The sequence below is a fragment of the Pseudorca crassidens genome, chromosome 2 (assembly GCF_039906515.1).
Source record: "Pseudorca crassidens isolate mPseCra1 chromosome 2, mPseCra1.hap1, whole genome shotgun sequence".
In the NCBI taxonomy this organism is placed as follows: domain Eukaryota; kingdom Metazoa; phylum Chordata; class Mammalia; order Artiodactyla; family Delphinidae; genus Pseudorca; species Pseudorca crassidens.
The window spans coordinates 64,252,464-64,271,695 of NC_090297.1; the positions used below are offsets into that span (position 1 = coordinate 64,252,464).

Here is a 19,232-nt window from a genome sequence, read left to right on the forward strand (position 1 = left end):
TTACAGTAATTAATCACTTATTACATATGCATACATAATATGTATATAATTTAATTATCAAAATAACCCTTTAAATTGGTATTACCTTTGTATTACAGATAAAATGTTTGAGACTTGGAGGTGTTGTCACACTAGCTCGAACCACACAGCTCTTAGGTGGAGAGCTGATACCAAACAGAGGTCTGTCTCATTGCACAGTTCAACTGCTTACCACCTCACTCAGAATCAGATAGATCTAAGTCCAAATCCCATACTTATTACTTAATGACCTTGGGCAAGTTATTTAACTGAGGCTTAATCTTCAAATTTAAAATGAGTAAATTAATAACCACTTTAAGAATTCTGCTGAGGGTTAGCGATAAGATGTAAATGTCTGGATCACAGATTCTCAATAAAAATAGTGGTATCTGTTGTTATTAAGTGGATAGCAGAGATACAATCATGCTCCCCAAAGCTTCCAAATCTTACAGTCTTTCCTCATTTACAACATGCTTTAGTGTCCAGTAAGAAATATGACATTGACATATTAGGATAATGGTCATTTTCTTTAAACCTCCTAATGAAGCATTTTATACCTGCCAAACACCACTAGACAAACCCGGAATATATAAAAGCTTGTGTTATTTGGTTGTATATATATTTCTTGTTTATGACTTAAGTAATACCATTCATTTAAAACTTAAAATTTAAGGACTACAGCAAGATCAAAGAGGTTTTGAAAATCACTAATCAAAATATTAAGCAATTTAAAATCATTGTTCTAATATGTATAGTTGCATGCAAATATATAACATAATATTTTAAAATTTTAGTACAAATTTGCAAGTCTCTTTACTACAGCAGGGTTTTCCTCCTCAGTCATGGAGAAGTATCAAAGATTCTGTGGCCATGTTTTCAAAACATCACACCATCTGACGTGCTGGATCCCTTTACTTGGATACCTGAGGAGCAATTAAAACTCAACAAGTCCAAAGTTGAACTTAATATCTTTTTTGTCCTCATCAGTCGGGTTCTTCTACCATATCCCTTATTCATTATGTCATTTAACGGCATTGCCGTTCACTTAGCACCTGAGTCAAAAATCTGGATTGATGCTTGACTACTTTTTCTCTCTCAACCTCCATTCCCCCATATCCATTCAATCAAAAAGTCTTTTTATTTTACTTCATACTTACATTTTGAATCCATCCTTTTTTTTTATTGTCACTGTTTTAATCCATAACCTTATCCTCCTTCTCCTGATCCATTTTAATAGTCTCATAACTACTTATTTTTTGTCTTTGGCATCTTTTGATTCCATTTTCTAACTGTAGTCTGAAAGATGTATCCAAGCTGTAAATAGGACCATATCATTCCCAGCTTAAAATCCTTCACTGACACACTATCACCTTAGGAAAAAAAAGTCTCAGTTTATTATCATGGCATACCTGTGCCCTTCTTACCTCTCAAACCTCATATCCAGTCCCTCCTGGCACATGAGTGACCCCACATGCTGCAGTCGTCATCACATTCACTAGATCCCTACCATTCACTAGGGTTTCACTCTGTGCCAAGCACATTCTACATCACATTATCCCATCAAATCTACACAACAACCCTGTTAAGCCAGCATCTGTTTACATGGTAGTTATGCAAAACTACTCGCTCCTCTATGCATATCATGTTATTCCATGCTTCCAAGCCTTTTCTCAAGCAGTCCTCTCTTTCTCTACACCCTCCCACCCTGCCTACCTGACTTCACTTCTTAAATTTCTTAATTGTATTTAACCTTCAAGACTCAGTTTATGGATCCTCTCTTCCAGAAAGTCTCCCCTGACATTCCAGCCTAATACACACATCCTTTCTTGATGTTTTATTGTGCCATACGCACATTTCTATCTCATGTTGAAACCCTCTCCCCCTAAACTTTTTGAGAACAAACATTTGGGCTGTTAATCTTGATCTTCCAAAAACTTAGTTCAATGGCTGATTCCTAATAGCTGCTCAATACACATTTGTTGAAGTGAAATAGAGAATGAGCAGATATTTCAGTCATAACATTCTATTCCATGTCTCACTAAATGGCATCTGATCAGTCATAATATAGTTGATCTTTTCAAGAATACTAATTACCGCTATTCTGTTTTCTCTGTAGGGATTTTTGAAATATCATAGGTTTTTTATTAACTGAACAATCCTAATACTCAAATTAATAGGCAGAAGATTTTAAAGAATATTCTAAATACAGCTCCTCTTTCTATTCATTGGAACTGCAAAATTTTTTACTCTGACTAGAATTCTTTTATTTTCCTTTTTTGCTTAATCAACTCATGCTTATCTTTCAAGTTCAGCTTAAAAGACAGTTCCTCAAGGAACTCTTCCCTGACCCCTCCAGCCTATTGTAAAATAGCATCGTTATGCACATTCACAGCATCCTCTACCTTTCCTTCCTAAAGCTTGGCTAAATACAATTTTGAGTAAACATTTATATATATTTTTTCTTTTCTACTATATAACATTCATTACAACAGTAAAGAGCATTTCTGTTTCAACATTACACTCTCGTACTTTGTACCATTCATTCGTTCATTCAAAAAGAGTGTTATAAACTTAATATATTCTAGACAGTATACTAGGAACCGAGGTAAAACAGTGAGTGAAACAGACAATATCCCCCTGCGCTTAAAAAGTTTGCATTTCTAACAGAAAACACAGGTCACGAGCAAGATAACAAATGGAAACTATCAGATAATAATAAGAGCTATGAATAAAATAAAAAGTAAGTAAAAAGTTGCTAAGTAAAAAGTAAAGTAAAAAGTACAAAGATGGTAAGTAAAAAGTTCAAGGACACTAAAATGGAAAAGTCACAGAGGGCTTCCCCTGGAAGATGTTGTTTGAGCTAGTCTCTCATGGGCACTCAATAAATATTTGTGGAAGGAAAGGGAAGGGAAAATAAAGGCAAAATGGGAAGGGAGAAAAAGAGGAAAGAGGAATGTTAAATGGCTTGGTTTGTATATAATGTCCTTTTGGCAAAAGCATTCATCCTTGTGGATTTTATCTCAAGATGAAGGAGGACTGGTGACATTCTTGTCTGGGCCTGGTGATTAAGGGATAAGAATCATGGAGGAAGCAGGGGGTGTGTTCTCTTTCTTGTGATATCAAAGTAAAGTATCTTTCAGATTTAAGTCATGAGAAGATGTAGCAAGTCTGGAATATTTGTTGCCTCTGATTTAATTGTCAGTGAATGGGACCTGTACTGTCAGGAGGAAAATGAGCCATAGAAGTGCAAACATCAGGGGCCATCCTCTGATCTCACTTTTCAATGTTTCTGGAAAGTGCATTTTTAACATGATGGGAAAGGGGGATAGTAAAATATTGAGCAAAGTCTCTTCAATATCATTGCTGTGAGAGTTTTATTTTTTGAGGCACATGTAAAGAATGGCCCAGGGCTTCCCTGGTGGCGCAGTGGTTGAGAGTCTGCCTGCCGATGCAGGGGACACAGGTTCGTGCCCCGGTCCGGGAAGATCCCACATGCTGCGGAGCGGCTGGGCCCGTGAGCCATGGCCGCTGAGCCTGCGCGTCCGGAGCCTGTGCTCCGCAAGGGGAGAGACCACAACAGTGAGAGGCCCACATACTGCAAATAAAAAAAAAAAAAAAATAGCCCAGACTGCTCTTTTGATGACCTGGGCATGTGGTACATACAAGATCAACAAGAATTTCTTGGCTTCCGTAATTAAGATCAAATCTCCATGTTTTCTACTTAATCTCAGACCCACAGGGTGTCAGAATCACAAAGGTCTTAGTACTGGTGTCATTCACCATTAATCTTCAGATCTAATTCTTAAAATGATTTTCGTAGCAAGCTTTCTTCTATGTTCTTAAAATAATTTCTCATAGCAATGAACAGCATTCATTGTTTCTAAGATGAAATGGTGGAGACTGAGAGACAACCTTATAGGGAAATAATAAAATTTGTACTTTTTCTTCTTGAATAATTAGGAATCCTCTGTTGTATACATGCCTGTGATGTAGATACTAAATTCTCCATGTAACAGCCCTTTGGATGGACTTGTAGCCTTAAAGAACAACCTAGGTTTTAAAATAAAGAGCTATTCAGAAAGTTTGGGGGGTGGGGTGGGGAAAATCACTCCAAATGTAAGGAGTAAAGGAACATAAGAAAAAGACAAATGAAAGGGGAAGCGTGGCATTTTGGGAATATAGACAAGACTGGAAGAGTAGGGAGCAGGAAATGAAAGGCACTTCAAGCCAGCAGGAGAGTCCCATTTGCCAAAACCCTTGGGGGCACTAATGAATAATACTCTGAAAGTACAAATCATTATTCTAACTGCATTAGGCTAATATCATAGCAACCTCCTATTTGGGTAAAATACTTGGATGTAGATAGTACATTCTTAGATATGGGAAAACATTTTATTTAATTAGTGGGACTTCGATTATCTCTGGACATGTTCCATTAGTGTGCCTTGGTTATCTGGTTATATCCATTATCAGGAGTTTGGCTTACAAGTCCATTTAGTGAGTTCCATCAAGGCATTTTTCTGCTTAACCCCTCATAGCCAAGTATCAGGGAGCTGGGTCCTAGTGATTTTCAGGTTTCTTTGCATACACTTGTAGTTTGTCAGTGCAGTGAGAGCAGAGGAGAATTTCCCATACATGTGTGCTTCAGCCCACAGTTAGCAGGAGGTGGGAAATCAGGCGGAGATGCCTTCCAGAGCCAACGGGGCCTCTTGGCATTTCCCTGGCAGCCTCATGCTTATCACCAGCCAGAACTCAGGCACTCATTAGGCTCTTGATGAAAAGCATCCTAAAGAAAATGCCAGCAAATTGTACCACTGCGCTGGCAGGAAATTAAAACTGCTCAGAGCAAGTGGAGCCAAGAGAGCTGTTGAGATGAAAGGTAACATCAAGGGTGTGATCACTGACTCACACAGGCCTTCAGGATTCAAGATGTGGCTTTCTGCTTCACTAGGGAAAGCAGGAGGCCCTCTCGGCTGTCAGCCACAGTCAGCCCAGCAGAGGGGCTGGGACAGGTGAGGAGGTGGGATCTGTGAATTAAGCTTTGTTGTACTTGGGTAAATGCTTGTGGTTTGGGTTGTTTTCTTTCCCCAAAGGAGCCTGTCCTAGGAAAAACAGAAATAAGGGGAAAAAAAGCTTGTTTCTGATTTGTTTTTCCTGGTCCCAAACACTTAAAGATCAAATTAAGTAGAATAAAAACTCCAAAAGCACCACAGGTCCTGTTAAAGTAGGAGCAGACAGTGTGGATAGGAGCAGATAAAACCTTAGAACCTAAGAATCTAACAAGGGGACAGATGAAGGGATGTTTTAATTCCAGAGGAAATTCTTGGTGGTGGTGCTAATTTATCCTTAGGCTCAAATGGCCATTAGCAATGGGGAAGAAAGAAAAGCTGCGCCAACATGCAAACAAAGCACACTGAGATTTGATTTTCATCACAACTAAAGGTGGTAGGCAGAGCAATGGCCCCCAAAGATGCCCGGGTCCTATTCCCTGGAACCTGTGAGTATGCTGCCTTACATGGCAAATAGCAAAGGGAATTAGGATTGCAGATGGAATTAAGGCTGATGACTAGCTGACTTTGAGAGAGAGAATATCCTGGATTTTCCAGGTGGGCCCAGTGTAATGACAGGGGTCCTTAAATATGGAAGCAGAAACAGAAGCCAGAGTGATACGATGTGAGAAGGACTCAGGCCAGCTGTTGATGGCTTTGAAGATACAGAAAGGGGGCCACAAGCCAAGAAATGTTGGTGGCCTCTAGAAGCTGGAAAAGGCAAGGAAACTGATGTTCCTCTAGGAGGAATGCAGCCCTGCCAACACCTTGATTTTAGCCCAGTGAGAACCGTGTCGAACTCTGACCTCCAGGACTATAAGATAACAAAGTTGAATTGTTTAGGCCACTAGATTTGTGGTAATTAACAATGGCAGCAACAAAAATTGAATATATTGGTATTTAGAAAATTTATCTGAAGTTCCGAAAATGAGTTTCCAAGTTCATTTACAATTCTTGAGGCAAAATAGTGAAGCAAGAAAGCAGTGAAAAGATCCAAAAGGCATATTTATGTGTTAGAACTGTTAGGCATATTACATATATAATCTATCTCACTTAGTCTTTACAACAGCCTTATGAAAATGCATCATCAGTTGTAATCTGTAAACAAGGATATGTTTGAAAAATAAAGACAAACCGTGTCCTTCAGTTAATTAAAATCCTCTAGTAGTCCCCCATCTCATCTGCATTAACACACAAACTCCTTATCCTAACCTATAAAGCTATAAAGCTCCACATCAATAATTTCAAAGTGTGGACTGCTGATCAGCATCACCTGGGACTTTGTGAGAACAGCAACTCTCAGGTCCCACTACAGGCCTTTTCAATCAGGATCTGAGAGTAGGGCTCAGGAATCTGTAGTTTAACGTGCACTCCAGGTGATTCTCATACGATAACATTTGAGACGCACTACCCCACATGTTGTGCACTCACCGACTTCTCCAGCCAAGCCTGGTACCACTCATCCTTGCTTGCGATGCTCCAGCCACACTGGCCATCTTTCATTTTCTGAACGTGTCATGCTTTCTCCCATTTGGGGCTCTTTTCATTCTCTTTTCCTTCTGACTAGTAGGCTCTTCCTTTAGAAATTTACCTGTTGGCTTATGTCTTTCATGTTTTGAGGTTTCCCTGATTGTGAGCACATGAGAGTCCAAAGAAAGAGTATTGATGGGACTGGTTCCCCATTATTTCATCATAACCTGTGTCTATGATTTGAGAAAATCGTAGATCTGCCAGCCATGAATAGAAAGCTATGGATGATAAGAAAATGGACACTAGTTGTTAACTCCATAGATTTAAGTTTTGCTACAAGTTTTAACAATCATAGTCACAATTCTTTTTTTGCTTTTTTTTCTTGAGGAATCTGGACTTGGAATGTTACATTTGAAAAAGCTTTTAGTGCTGATAAACATCTTAATCATTTCATCTTATGATCCTGCATGCTCTATTAATTTTAATTCTTTTCTGAAGGGAGGATTTAATAAGCAGGCACAACTCACAGCATATACTGTATACATTAGCTAGGTGTATTCAAACCAGTGTTAACTCTGAACCCTTCATGGTGGATAAGCACTTATACTTTTTCAGTTTCTAAATTTTGCCCTTTTTACAGTGAGTTCTGTTGCATTTCACAAGTTTCTTGGCAGGGTCTTTAAGGTCGATTTTGTTTTCTTCTTGTATAAATTAGCTACAGTAGATTATTTTCTCAGTTAAAGCATAAGATAGTATCAAAGTGTAGTTCTATTGAAAATTGTTTCTACTCAGAGGAGCATTTAGCATTTTTATTTTTATATTTTATTTAGCATTTTCACAATTATAAGTCCCTAGTACAATTAACAAACTCCCCAATTTTGGTGGTGTTATGTAATAGAAATTTATTTCTCAGTCATGTAACAGTCCAGGGTGGGTATTTCTGATCAGTGGATGGCTTTCTCCCCTCCCGTATGGCCTCAGAGCCCTCTGCATCCAGCCAGCAGATAGGGAGAGGAGAGAAGACTCACTTATTTCTTACAGTCCAGGCCTGGAAGTGATTTCACTTTTGCTCATATTTACTTGATGGGAATTTGTCGCAAGGCCACAATTGGCTGCAAGGGGGATACGGAGTTGTTGTCCCTGGGTGGGCAGCCATTCCCAGTGACAAAATCACTCTGTGAATGGGAGCTACAAATATTGGTAGGCAGCCAGCTGTCTCCTGCCACAAAAACCTATGCAGATTATCTTAATGCCCTGTTATACTGCAGTTGCCAGCCAAATGTAATGCTCAATCACAGCAAATACATCTCTCCTTCCTGGTTACCAAATGTGCTTTTCGCCCTTTTAATCGTGCTCTTATTATATACTCCCATAGCACTTGATATGTACTCATTTAGCAATTCTCATCATTTTTATTATTTGTTCAATTACACTAAACTTCCTGAGGGTAGGACCATAGTTGCCTTGTTCATTGCATCCCCCATACCCAACATAGTGCCTAAAATAGCACATCACATATATCAGTCTTGTTTTTTGTTAATTGAAGTGTACTTGACTTACAATATTATATTAGTTTCAGGTGTACAACTTAGTGATTCGATACTGTTATGCATTACAAAATGGTAGTAGAGTTTGAATGAATGAATGAAAGCACTAAATTCCTATTGCAGTGTATTACCTCTTAAGATTAATCTTGTTTCAGGCTACCTTGGTTACTTTTCGATCAGGTGGTGAGCTGAATAAATCAAACAAGAATTAAGACTCTTTGTCCTTCTTTGTCTTTTCATAAAGGACATGATGCAATTGTCACACTCCTGAAACATTATAAGAGACCTCAGGATGAATTGCCCTGTAATGAATATTCTCAGCCTGGAGGAGGTACCCCCTTTCTTATTAAATTTTCATTGTTAGTGCAATATTGTGCCTAAAGGTAAACCTGTGTTTCTATCACCAACATTCTGGGGTTAGGGATGAAGGCATGTCAGATCAGCTTTATTTTAAGAAGATTTACGTCTGGGTGAGGCTGAAAATAAAGAAGCCCCCACTTAGGCTACTTTCTGACTCACCAGTCTGCAGTTCCTCCAAGTTTTACATTCTCTGGACTGGATGTTTATGAGGCTGGTGCATGACTGGGAAGGCCTGGGTAAGCTGAGAGCAGTCATTTTCCATTTCAGTAATCTATTAAGGCAGAACAGAGAATACTCATATGCAGACACAAATTAAATCCACTGGAGTCTGCTAGACCTTGGATTTTTATTTTTAATCATTTTATGTACCCTCTAAATAAACACTTGCTGTACAGTTTCAGTATCTAGAGAAAAACCTAGAGTTAAGTTATAGTCTCACTTGGTGTTCTTAGCAAATTTCTTTTGTCACGTGCTACTTTTCATAGTGTTTAGCTTTTATGGAAAAAAATGTTTGCTACCTTTAACTCTATAATTTGATTTCTAGATGGCTCCTATGTGTCTGTTCCATCCCCTTTGGGGAAGATTAAAAGCATGACAAAAGGTATTTTAATATGGGACAGTTGTTATATTTTATTACTAACAATAGCTATTGCCTCAAATATGATAACTTTCTATTTTGTTTTATATATTACAAATGACTGTTTTCCAAGCATAAATAATATTATTAACAGACCGTTCTTTCCATAATTAACCTCATCTGCTATGTTATTTTGCATATGTCCTCTTAGTTCATGAAGGTATAATGGTGAAAATTCCATATGAATATTAAAAGAAGATCAAATTCACATAGACATTTGTATTTTTAATGAAATATAAATTATAAATATTAATATCTTTAAGGAGAATTGGGAAAAGGTTTGTCATAGGGAAAAAAATTGAAAAATAAATTATTTTTCAAAAGATCCCAAATAAGTAATACTTTGGGAACTTTTCTGAATGTATGCTATACACAGAAATTAATACCATTGAATCAGGAAAGTAAAAAATATTCAACTGTAAATTTATATTTATTTAGAATTTGAAGTTTTAAAAAATTATTTTTGGTTTTGAATGTTTCTTCTGAATAATTCATATGCTTATTTCCTAATTGGCACCTCTTGAAGGTTTAGTTTATGGATATTTGACTAAGCTTTTTGTGACAGGTTGCTGGCATTGACCAGATAAGACTCTTTATATCATGATGTGATATGGACTGTTCTCCAGAGTTGCCACATCATACAGACAAGCTAGTGGTTGACCAAATCAGGAATAAACCCTTAGCTCCAATAACAAAGGTCGGGTAACAGAGACAGAGAACTAACGGGCTTTTAATGTAGGGGAATAGGGATCATTTGTGATAAGGTTTTAGTATCTCCAAGTAGTCAATTACAGTCGGAAAATTAAATGTTACTAGGGTATGATGTTTTTGGTTAAGTATACATGTGCATGTGTGTGTAAGCATCCACATGTGTGCTTTTTATCTTAAAAAATAAAATAATAATTCCTGTTTGCAGAGAAGGCAGATGTTCTCCTTCTAAGGGCTGGATTGCCTTCACATTTCCATCTTCAGCTCTCAGAAATTGAGTTCCATGAGATTATCGGCTCAGGTAACCTAAGAAAATACTAGTCTGTTTCAGTTTAATGAGCTCAGTTTAATAATATGTGTTTACTTGTTTCTCTTAAACAATTTTAGGTTCTTTTGGGAAAGTGTATAAAGGACGATGCAGAAATAAAATAGTGGCTATAAAGCGGTAAGCAAGCAAATGAGAAAATTTAGCATCCAAGTAGAGCAGTAAACTCTGAGAAGTATATGCATGGCTAGCCCCTTGTTTTTGATTCATCTGTTGACTGAAGACTTCCTGTTGCTGTCATTTCCAGTTATCGAGCCAACACCTACTGCTCCAAGTCAGATGTGGATATGTTTTGCCGAGAGGTGTCCATTCTCTGCCGGCTCAATCATCCCTGTGTCATTCAGTTTGTGGGTGCTTGCTTGAATGATCCCAGCCAGTTTGCCATCGTCACTCAGTACATATCAGGGGGTTCTCTGTTCTCCCTCCTTCATGAACAGAAGAGGTATGGTCTCTGACTTATCATTTTACATGTCATTGGAATTACAGTTGCAACACCTCATACGCGTTCTGCTTAGGTGAGCTTTTACCTTCTGTTATCTCTGAGTGCTAGGAAATGTGACATTTTAAAGATGGCTAATAATTTATGTCCAATAATTGTGTTTTAATGACTAGAAAGATTTCTCTGCTTTCTTAACAGGAATTCAGTTTAAGATAACAAATTCAAGGAATTTAAATTGGTAACTGAAGCTTATAATAATTAGGCTAAACTTGACATACCAGTAAAGCAGATATGTCTAAGATCAGAATAAAATAATTACCAGGGGTCACAGTATTTATTTTTTAAAGTTTTAAGAAAGAATAGTCTTGCACAAGTCTAACTTGAATTCACTTCCTAGATCTATGCATATGATAATTAGAATGTGGTTTTTACTCAGTGATTAGATTCCATTTTTATGTTATTACAAAGAAATTAAATATAAAATTACAAAGATTATAAAATCAAGTTGACTGTTTAAATAAGAGGGGTTGGTATCTGAATTGATCTATAATTAAGCATTATCAGATGTAGAAAAGCTATTTTTCCAAATGTGTTGAATTTTTAGCTTAATGTTCAATCAAGCAAAAACGGCTGAAATTATACAGAATAACAAATCACACACACTACTGATTCCTTTTAGAAAGGTATGGTATTGGCTTTGACCATTTCATCCTCATTAAATCTATTTTTAAATTCTAGGATTCTTGACTTGCAGTCTAAATTAATTATTGCAGTAGATGTTGCCAAAGGTATGGAGTACCTTCACAACTTGACACAGCCAATTATACACCGTGACTTAAACAGGTATTTTTTTCCCTCTAAATAATGAACTTGGAACTGTGTAACTTACTAGGAGTCTAAGACAGATTTCAGTGAAGATACATTTTAGATTTATTGCAGAACACAGTTTTCTACTCTGTGGGTAAGGGAACAGGCTACCATAAGCCTAGGGGATAGAAAGGTTTGTCATTGTCTTTTACAGAAATAGAAAGCTGTATAACTGCCTCTCAGGGACCTTTCAAATCTGTGAAAAATATGCAGAAAGACTATGACATCTGTAAGATTCACCAGCTAGCTAGTTCTCAGGCCAGTAAAGTCAGATCAAGGATTGAGATCAATGACCATTATAGAATGTCATGTCTCATACAAAGTCAGGTATTATAGTAGGACCTGTTATAAAATTGTCTGAAATGCTACTTTTGTGCTAACATTTTGTTATTTTTTTCTTATAATTATAAACTCAGCCAAAACACAGCAGCTCATTTACCTAGTTATCATGTGAAGATGTTTTCATGTGGAATGGAGACTTGAAACGAATATAGAACTAGAATGTTTTGGTGGTGAAACCCCAAGGTTTTCTTTTTTTTAAAAAAATAGTGAATGCTTTCTCTAAGAGAAGTCTTAGAAAAAGGCTGATACACAAAAGGAGCAGCTTTAGTTGAAGGCAGAGTATATGGTGCAAAATTCTGTTCATTTACCACTTCCCACTGCCAAAGAGGGAGATCCTTGAACCATCTCTCTGGAATCTCAAAGGTGCTAAGGAGAATATCTGGAAAACCACCAATCTGATAAACCACTGGTTTATGAAACAAGCTGGATTATTCAAAATCAATAACTTTCATTTCATGGTTGCCAGTAAGTCAAGTAGATCCCATATATGATCCTTTATACAAAGCCCACAGTTCTAAAACTGCTCAATATTCATTAATTACTCCAGTCATTTGTTCAGTAGCTATTTGGGTAACTGCTATGTTCAAAGCCTTTATACTTAGCACAGTAGAGCCAAGTGAAACTTCCATAGACTCCATTCTCAAGGAGCTTTCCTACTCTAGTAGAGGAGAAAAATACCTAAATATGCTCTAGGTATAAAAATAACAAGTTCTCTTAAGGAAATAGTGAAATATTTTCTATAAAATTTCAGAAAGAAGAATATTAATTACTTCTGAGAAATTTAGAACAACTTTATGGAATAGGTGACCTTCGGGCTTGACCATAAAGGATGGTTAGAATTTGGAAGAATATCCTAGGCTTAGGGAAGACATGAAAAAATAAAAAAAGAGATTAGAAAGTTAAAACCATGTATAGGAGCACTGAATAGTTTCACTTCAGTAGATGAAATGTATAAATGTAGGTAGTGTATTTAATGTGTGAAGAGGACTCTTGGGAAAGAAAAATAAACTGAAACAAGAGCACAGAAATTAGTGAATGCTAGAGTAAGGTAGTTTAGACCTTGTTCTGTAAGCAGGAAGGAGGCACTGAGGATGTTAGAGCAAGGAGTCACAAATTTGGGACTGTAGTATGGAAAGATTAATTCAGCGTCTTTTTTTTTTTTTTTTTTTTTTTTTTTTTGCGGTTCGTGGGCCTCTCACTGTTGTGGCCTCTCCCGTTGCGGATCACAGGCTCCGGATGCACAGGCTCAGCGGCCATGGCTCACGGGCCCAGCCGCTCCGCGGCATGTGGGATCTTCCCGGACCGGGGCACGAACCCGTGTCCCCTGCATCGGCTGGTGGACTTTCAACCACTGTGCCACCAGGGAAGCCCCTAATTCAGCGTCTTTATAACAGATCAACTTGAAGGGAAACTAGTGAAGCAGTTGTTGCAGTGATCTAGATAAGTAATGAAAAGCAGAAGTTCACTAATGGCAGAGGAAATGAAAGGAAGAGACAGATAGGAGAGATAAAATAAATTAGATATGAAGAGTGGTTGAATCTTAGATATTGGAAGTAAACATATATAGGACTCAATCTATTTATAGTTGTTTACTAGTTTTCAACAAAAAGTTATTTCTTCCCTGTTATTTTCTTTACCTCTCTTTTAAAAATATTTTTTGTTAATAAACATTTTTTCTCTGGGTTTCAGTAACAATGTTCAGGAAACAGATTTAGGTGATAAATTAGCATAATTCCAACTGGCGATTTGTGAGTTTTAGGAGTATTGTTTCGTTATCCCAGCCACCTTTTCATGTATCATTGAAACAAATATGCTCACTGAAAGTTTTCTCTTGCTGCAACGCTTCACTTGTGGGGCAACTGAAAGTGTGTTCTGTTGCCCTGTGAGTCAGTGTAAGTTGTTGCCACCAGGTTATAAAGCAGGACCAAAAATATAAATGTTATTGATTAAAAGTGAAAATAGAACATGTATTATGTAACAGATATAAGTTTATATTTACCATTTTTTCTGTCTCTAATCTAATCTAAATACTTAAATTGTGCCAAAAAGTCTTCAAGTCTTATGAAACACTATTTCATGGGTGCCTTCAATGTAATAGAGTACCAAATTCTTGCATTCATTATTTGTGGACTATTTTCTACTGCTCTTTAATCTGGTAGCAATAAAACATTTTTTCAGTTTAATGCAAATGTAGCATGTGTACTGCCCAAAAGAGTCTAAGTCCTTCTCCTCAGGGTTTATTACTACAATCTGGTTAGGGACATAAAACATATGCCCAGGAAGCAAATTAATTGCCATTTAAGGTGGAAAATGATTAAGGGCCAAAATGATTAATCAGCAATTTTCAAAGGATTTTGAGTAAATTAAAGATCAAAGTAGAATGGAAAGCTTCCTGGAGGATGTAGAGCTAAAACTAGACTTTGAAGGATAGGCATGTATCTTTCCTCAGTCTTTTCATAGCATACTAATCCTTGTATTTGCACAATGCTTACAAAGTCCCTCCCATTGAAAGAGGTAGAGGGAAAGATGTACATCATAGAGTGAGGAACTCAGGCATTACATTTGTATTGAAATGACCTGTTTCCATGTTTCTCTCCCCAACTTTTCTGGGCAGGTCAGGGCCTCAGGAACAGCAATCCTGCGCTCTTCATCTCAGATTTCCAAAACTAAACATAGTGTCTTACACAGAGGTGTTCAGTCAATGCATTTTTAACTGAACCAAATTCTTGAGGCATTTCGATGAATGTCATTTCAGAAAGCAATGGCCTAGTTGGTACAACTATGACTCCTTGTAGATAGAGTCTGACTAACTTGCCCAATACCTTTTATAGTTCTAAAAGAAAGAAGTTGTTTGAGCTTACAGATCAGCCCACTGAGAGGGGACACTTCTATCTTTGGTTTTGTGGTTGTTAATTTATTTGAGAGAAAGGAAAACACTTTGCCTTTTCCCTTATAAGTTTCTTACCATATAAATCAAGGAATGCTTAAGGAAGTGGTTCTTTCCAATGATGATGATGAGAATTTATTCAGTGCTTACAATGTGAAAGACCTCTGCTAAGCCCTTGTTATGTATGCACTCATTTAATTTCACAGCAATCCTATAATACAGTTATTATTATGTCCATTTTACTGTAAGGAAACTGACTAAAGATATTAAGCCCACAGCCACATGCTTATAGCTATGTTATGCTGACGCAACCACAACAGCAAAACCAAGTCGGTACAGAGAGATAGGAGGAGGCTGGGTGATATTGGATGAGCATCGACCTCATTGATCAACCTTGCTCTTTGTACTTCAGTCCTATAGGCGCAATTCCTGTGACCCACCATTTCTCATACCATCTCCTTGTGCTTCTGTGTTTCTGCTTTATTTCTTCTTCTACACCCCATGTTCTGCTAGTATGGAGCAGAAGTTGCATATGAGGCATACGGATATGTCTTCTTTGGCCCATAATGTTTAAATATTTTTAAATGTGTAGTTTTAGGCAGGAAGGTACTTTTCAATTTGTCATAGACCCCCCCCCCCCACCTACCAACTTACCAGTTTATACCTTGTCCAATTTATATGCTCATTTTGTGGCATTGGAGTTTACAAAACATGGTTTACAGCTAAACATTTTAATGTTTTTTACTTAATACTAGCAGCTATCTTTGTTTTCTTGGTAAAGTCCATTTTCCAAATTTTTTGATGTTGAAACCAAACATCACTGCAAACATCAAATAAATGGTCTTTTCTGTATTTAAGTAAATAATATAACACTGTAATCAATGAAACAGTGATGTTTCCAACAGAGTGGCCATGGCACTCCCAAGAGAGATATAGAAGAAGCACTATAGAAATACCAGTTGTTATTGTGATTAATCCCTCACTTGTTCCTTTATAGGTCAAGAATGTGGATGGAAAAACACTCCACAGTATTCTCATCCATACAGATATTTATTTTTATATAACACAACTAATTAATTGGGGGTCTAGGTCTAGATCTGAGGGCTGTTTTTGAGTGTCAGCTTATTCGAGTGACTATAAAGGAAAATAATTAGTGATAATTTAAAAACAGCCAACTTGCTGATGACAAATGACAGATAATTTTAAATGACAATGCTAGTAAAGGCTAAAAGAATTTTAATTTTGAAGGTGGATTTAACTAAGTTAGTGAAGATTTCAGAAGGTATTAAAGAAAAAATTGATTAAAATTTTTAATAATTCTTTTAAGTTGATGTATGTGTTTGCCTTTCAGTTGAATACAAAATATAAAAACCCTGCATTTTTTTAAAAAACAGCAATCAAGTACAAATTAACAAATTATTAATTGTTTTTCTGTTACCTATTAGGTACAATTGTATTCCTTGATTCACATAGATTACAGAGTTCGCTCTCAGCTATTCCTTTCACTTGTGACTTTTCTAATAAGTGATTATACAGAAGGAATTTAGCATTCACTGGCAAATACCATCTTGCAAAGAATTCTAAGTACTTGAATGCAGGCCAATTAATTGATTACATTGCAATATTTATGGTAAGTCTTAAAAGAGAACCCTTGAAACTCATGAAATTCTTCACAACTCTACTTTTGTAAATCTCTAGTATAAAACCAGTCACAAGTGGCATTTTTAATTTTGTCTTTTTTTCCACTTATTTCCACTTTAAAATTAAGTGAATTAATTAATTAATATAAAATATTTGAATGGTTGATGTGAGCCAGAGTCTATGCTATGCCTGGAGGCACAGCTGAGGATGACAGACCCATAGCCCCTCTCCAGCAGAGCTTAGAGCCTAAGTATTATTTCCCAGTCATAAGAATCACCTGGGGACCCTCATTTAAGAATCAAAAACTCCTTCCTAAAAGGCACAGATTGAGAATGTCCTAAATTGGACCTGAGAATCTATATTTTTAAACAAGATTACCAGCCAATTCTTATAATCAAGCAAGGAGAGAAAACATTGTTCTAGTTGGAGTGGTTCTCACATTTGGCTACACATTAGAATCTCTAGGAAAACTTTAAGAAAACCCTGATGCTACTTAAATCAGAATCTCAGAGTTGGGGCCCAGGTGTCATATTTTTAGAGAGCAATACAGGTGATTCCAATATACAGGCAGCATTGAGAACTACCTTCTAGTCTAATACCAATTACTCCTCTTAACCATTTGCTATACAATCTCATCCTTCTCTTCTTCCAGGGTGGAGTGGGAATATTGGGAAATCTAGTCACAATGTAATTCCAAATGTTTTGTGAATCATTGCCCTAAATACAATATAATCATTCATTCATTCATTCAATAACTAACGCAAAAGACAGATCCACATGCTCATGATACCTATGGCACAGAGTAGGTTCCAAGATCCAGCAGTTTCCATGGGAGTTGTGCTATGTATACTAAAGCATTCTTGAGCACCTAATTTATAATTCATACTTAATATTAGAAAAGTTCCCAGGAGTGTAGAATCTTCATAAGCAGCCAAACAGAAGTAAAAGTTTCAATATTAGATAACTGAAGTGCACACAGTTCATACGAGTATTCAAGGCTATAAAACCCTGGAAGAATATAGACCTATGTATAGTAAATCAATACACACATATATAGAGAAAGACTCACATAAATGTATATGTGAATATTATACATCAATGCACATATAAGCATGCACATTTTCATGTTTTTGTAATGCTTCCATTCTTTCTCATCTGCAGTTCTGAAGAAATTAAGCCCTATGGAAAAGGATTTGAGAGATATTTTTCTCAATTCTCCCAAGGATGAGACCTAGCTGTTACCATTTGGGATTCATAGAGAAGTTAATTAATTACATACAAGGGATGCCTTGGGGCTTAGGGCCTGAGGGCTTAAGGGGTGCCTAATTATGAAATGTCTATATCCAAAATTGTAAGATGACTTCAGATTTTCAAAATTAAAAAAAAAAATTTAAGTAATCAGTTTCAATCTGTGTCAATTTCATTACTACTATGAGTAATGAGGGGAAAAAAAAACTAAGCTATACAGCTTTCCAAGATGAAATTTGGATTTGTTTGGCTAAGGTATCTGCTGCAATAACAGACCTCAAAATGTATAATGTTTCAAAAACAATAGAAGTTTGTGTCTTGATTGTGTGAATTAACAGGTTGTTGTGGTGGTCCCTTACCCATGAAGTTGTTCAAGACCCATTTTCAGCATGTTGCATCTAGGTTCTCCTTGAGGATCATCTCTATTCAAGTGAGCATAAATGGGACAAGAATATGTGAGACGTGCATGAAATGCTTTGTGGGCCAGGTATCAGAGTGGCATATGTCACTTTCAGTCACATCTCATTGGCTAGAGCTCAAATGGCCATGACTGACTGCAAGGAGTACTGGGAAATGTAGTCCAGCTGTGTGCCCAGAAGAGGAAATGAGTTTTGATAGGCAGCCAGCAGTCTGGGTTACATTCACCTTATTTGCACTAGTGACAACAGGTACTAGGGTTTGGGTAGAAGGGTGATCTAGATTTGCCTGAATTACTTGCACAAACAATGTCAACTGCATACTAAATATTTTTAGTTTATAAACACATTTTCACAATGTATAAACTAATACCACTAATTGGGAGATGTGGTGAAAGCTACTCAGTAAAGCATATTATATATAAGTTAATTTTGAAATAATTCTCATTCACTTTTTTTTTGTTACATTAAAAACATGAGAATAGCTTTGGGAATGTGGGGACATGTGTCCCTGAACCTAAACATGGTTCAAGAGTAAAAAACATGTACTGTAATAAGATGTAATAGTATGAAATAGGCTACATAAATTCAAAAACATCTCACAGTTCCATTTGCTCTAGGTCAATGAAAACACACACACATTTTTCTTTAAAAGTGAAAATTAAAACACAGACTCTGATCACTCTACTCATAGAACCTTATTATACCATATCCATCTGAAAGGGTTCCTCAGACATTTAATTCTACAAATGAATCCTATTTGCAAGGCTTCCCTGGTGGCACAGTGGTTAAGAATCTGCCTGCCAATGCAGGGGACACGTTCGAGCCCTGGTCTGGGAAGATCCCACATGCCGCGGAGCAACTAAGCCCATGCACCACAACTACTGAGCCTGTGCTCTAGAGCCCGTGAGCCACAACTACTGAGCCTGTATGCTACAACTACTGAAGCCTGCGTGCCTAGAGCCCGTGCTCCGCAACAAGAGAAACCCACGTACCGCAAGGAAGAGTAGCCCCCGCTTGCCGCAAGTAGAGAAAGCCTGTGCGCGGCAACGAAGACCCAACACAGTCAAAAATAAAATTAATTAATTTTTTAAAAATCCTATTTGCAAGCTTCACTCAGGTGTTGATATTCAGTCACATTTTCCATTCCCACGTCTGACATGATTAAAGTCAGTCTGTCTGTCCTCAGCTCCCTGAACCTCCAGATGAAGCAGACAGTTCCCTCTGACTCTCAAGTGCCTACCTGTTATTTAAATAGAAATTCACTGTCCAGCTCATC

General features: G+C 37.1%; 1 protein-coding gene across 1 annotated transcript in view; it reads left to right on the top strand.

Moving 5' to 3' along the window:
• The window catches only part of TNNI3K (TNNI3 interacting kinase), a 312,769-nt gene that overhangs the window by 131,164 nt on the left and 162,373 nt on the right, over positions 1-19,232 (top strand). Inside the window, exons 14-19 of the mRNA XM_067726575.1 lie at positions 8,328-8,414; positions 8,988-9,044; positions 9,997-10,089; positions 10,176-10,233; positions 10,361-10,555; positions 11,291-11,395. Coding sequence (XP_067582676.1) covers positions 8,328-8,414; positions 8,988-9,044; positions 9,997-10,089; positions 10,176-10,233; positions 10,361-10,555; positions 11,291-11,395 — 595 coding nt within the window. The remainder of the gene's footprint in view (positions 1-8,327; positions 8,415-8,987; positions 9,045-9,996; positions 10,090-10,175; positions 10,234-10,360; positions 10,556-11,290; positions 11,396-19,232) is intronic.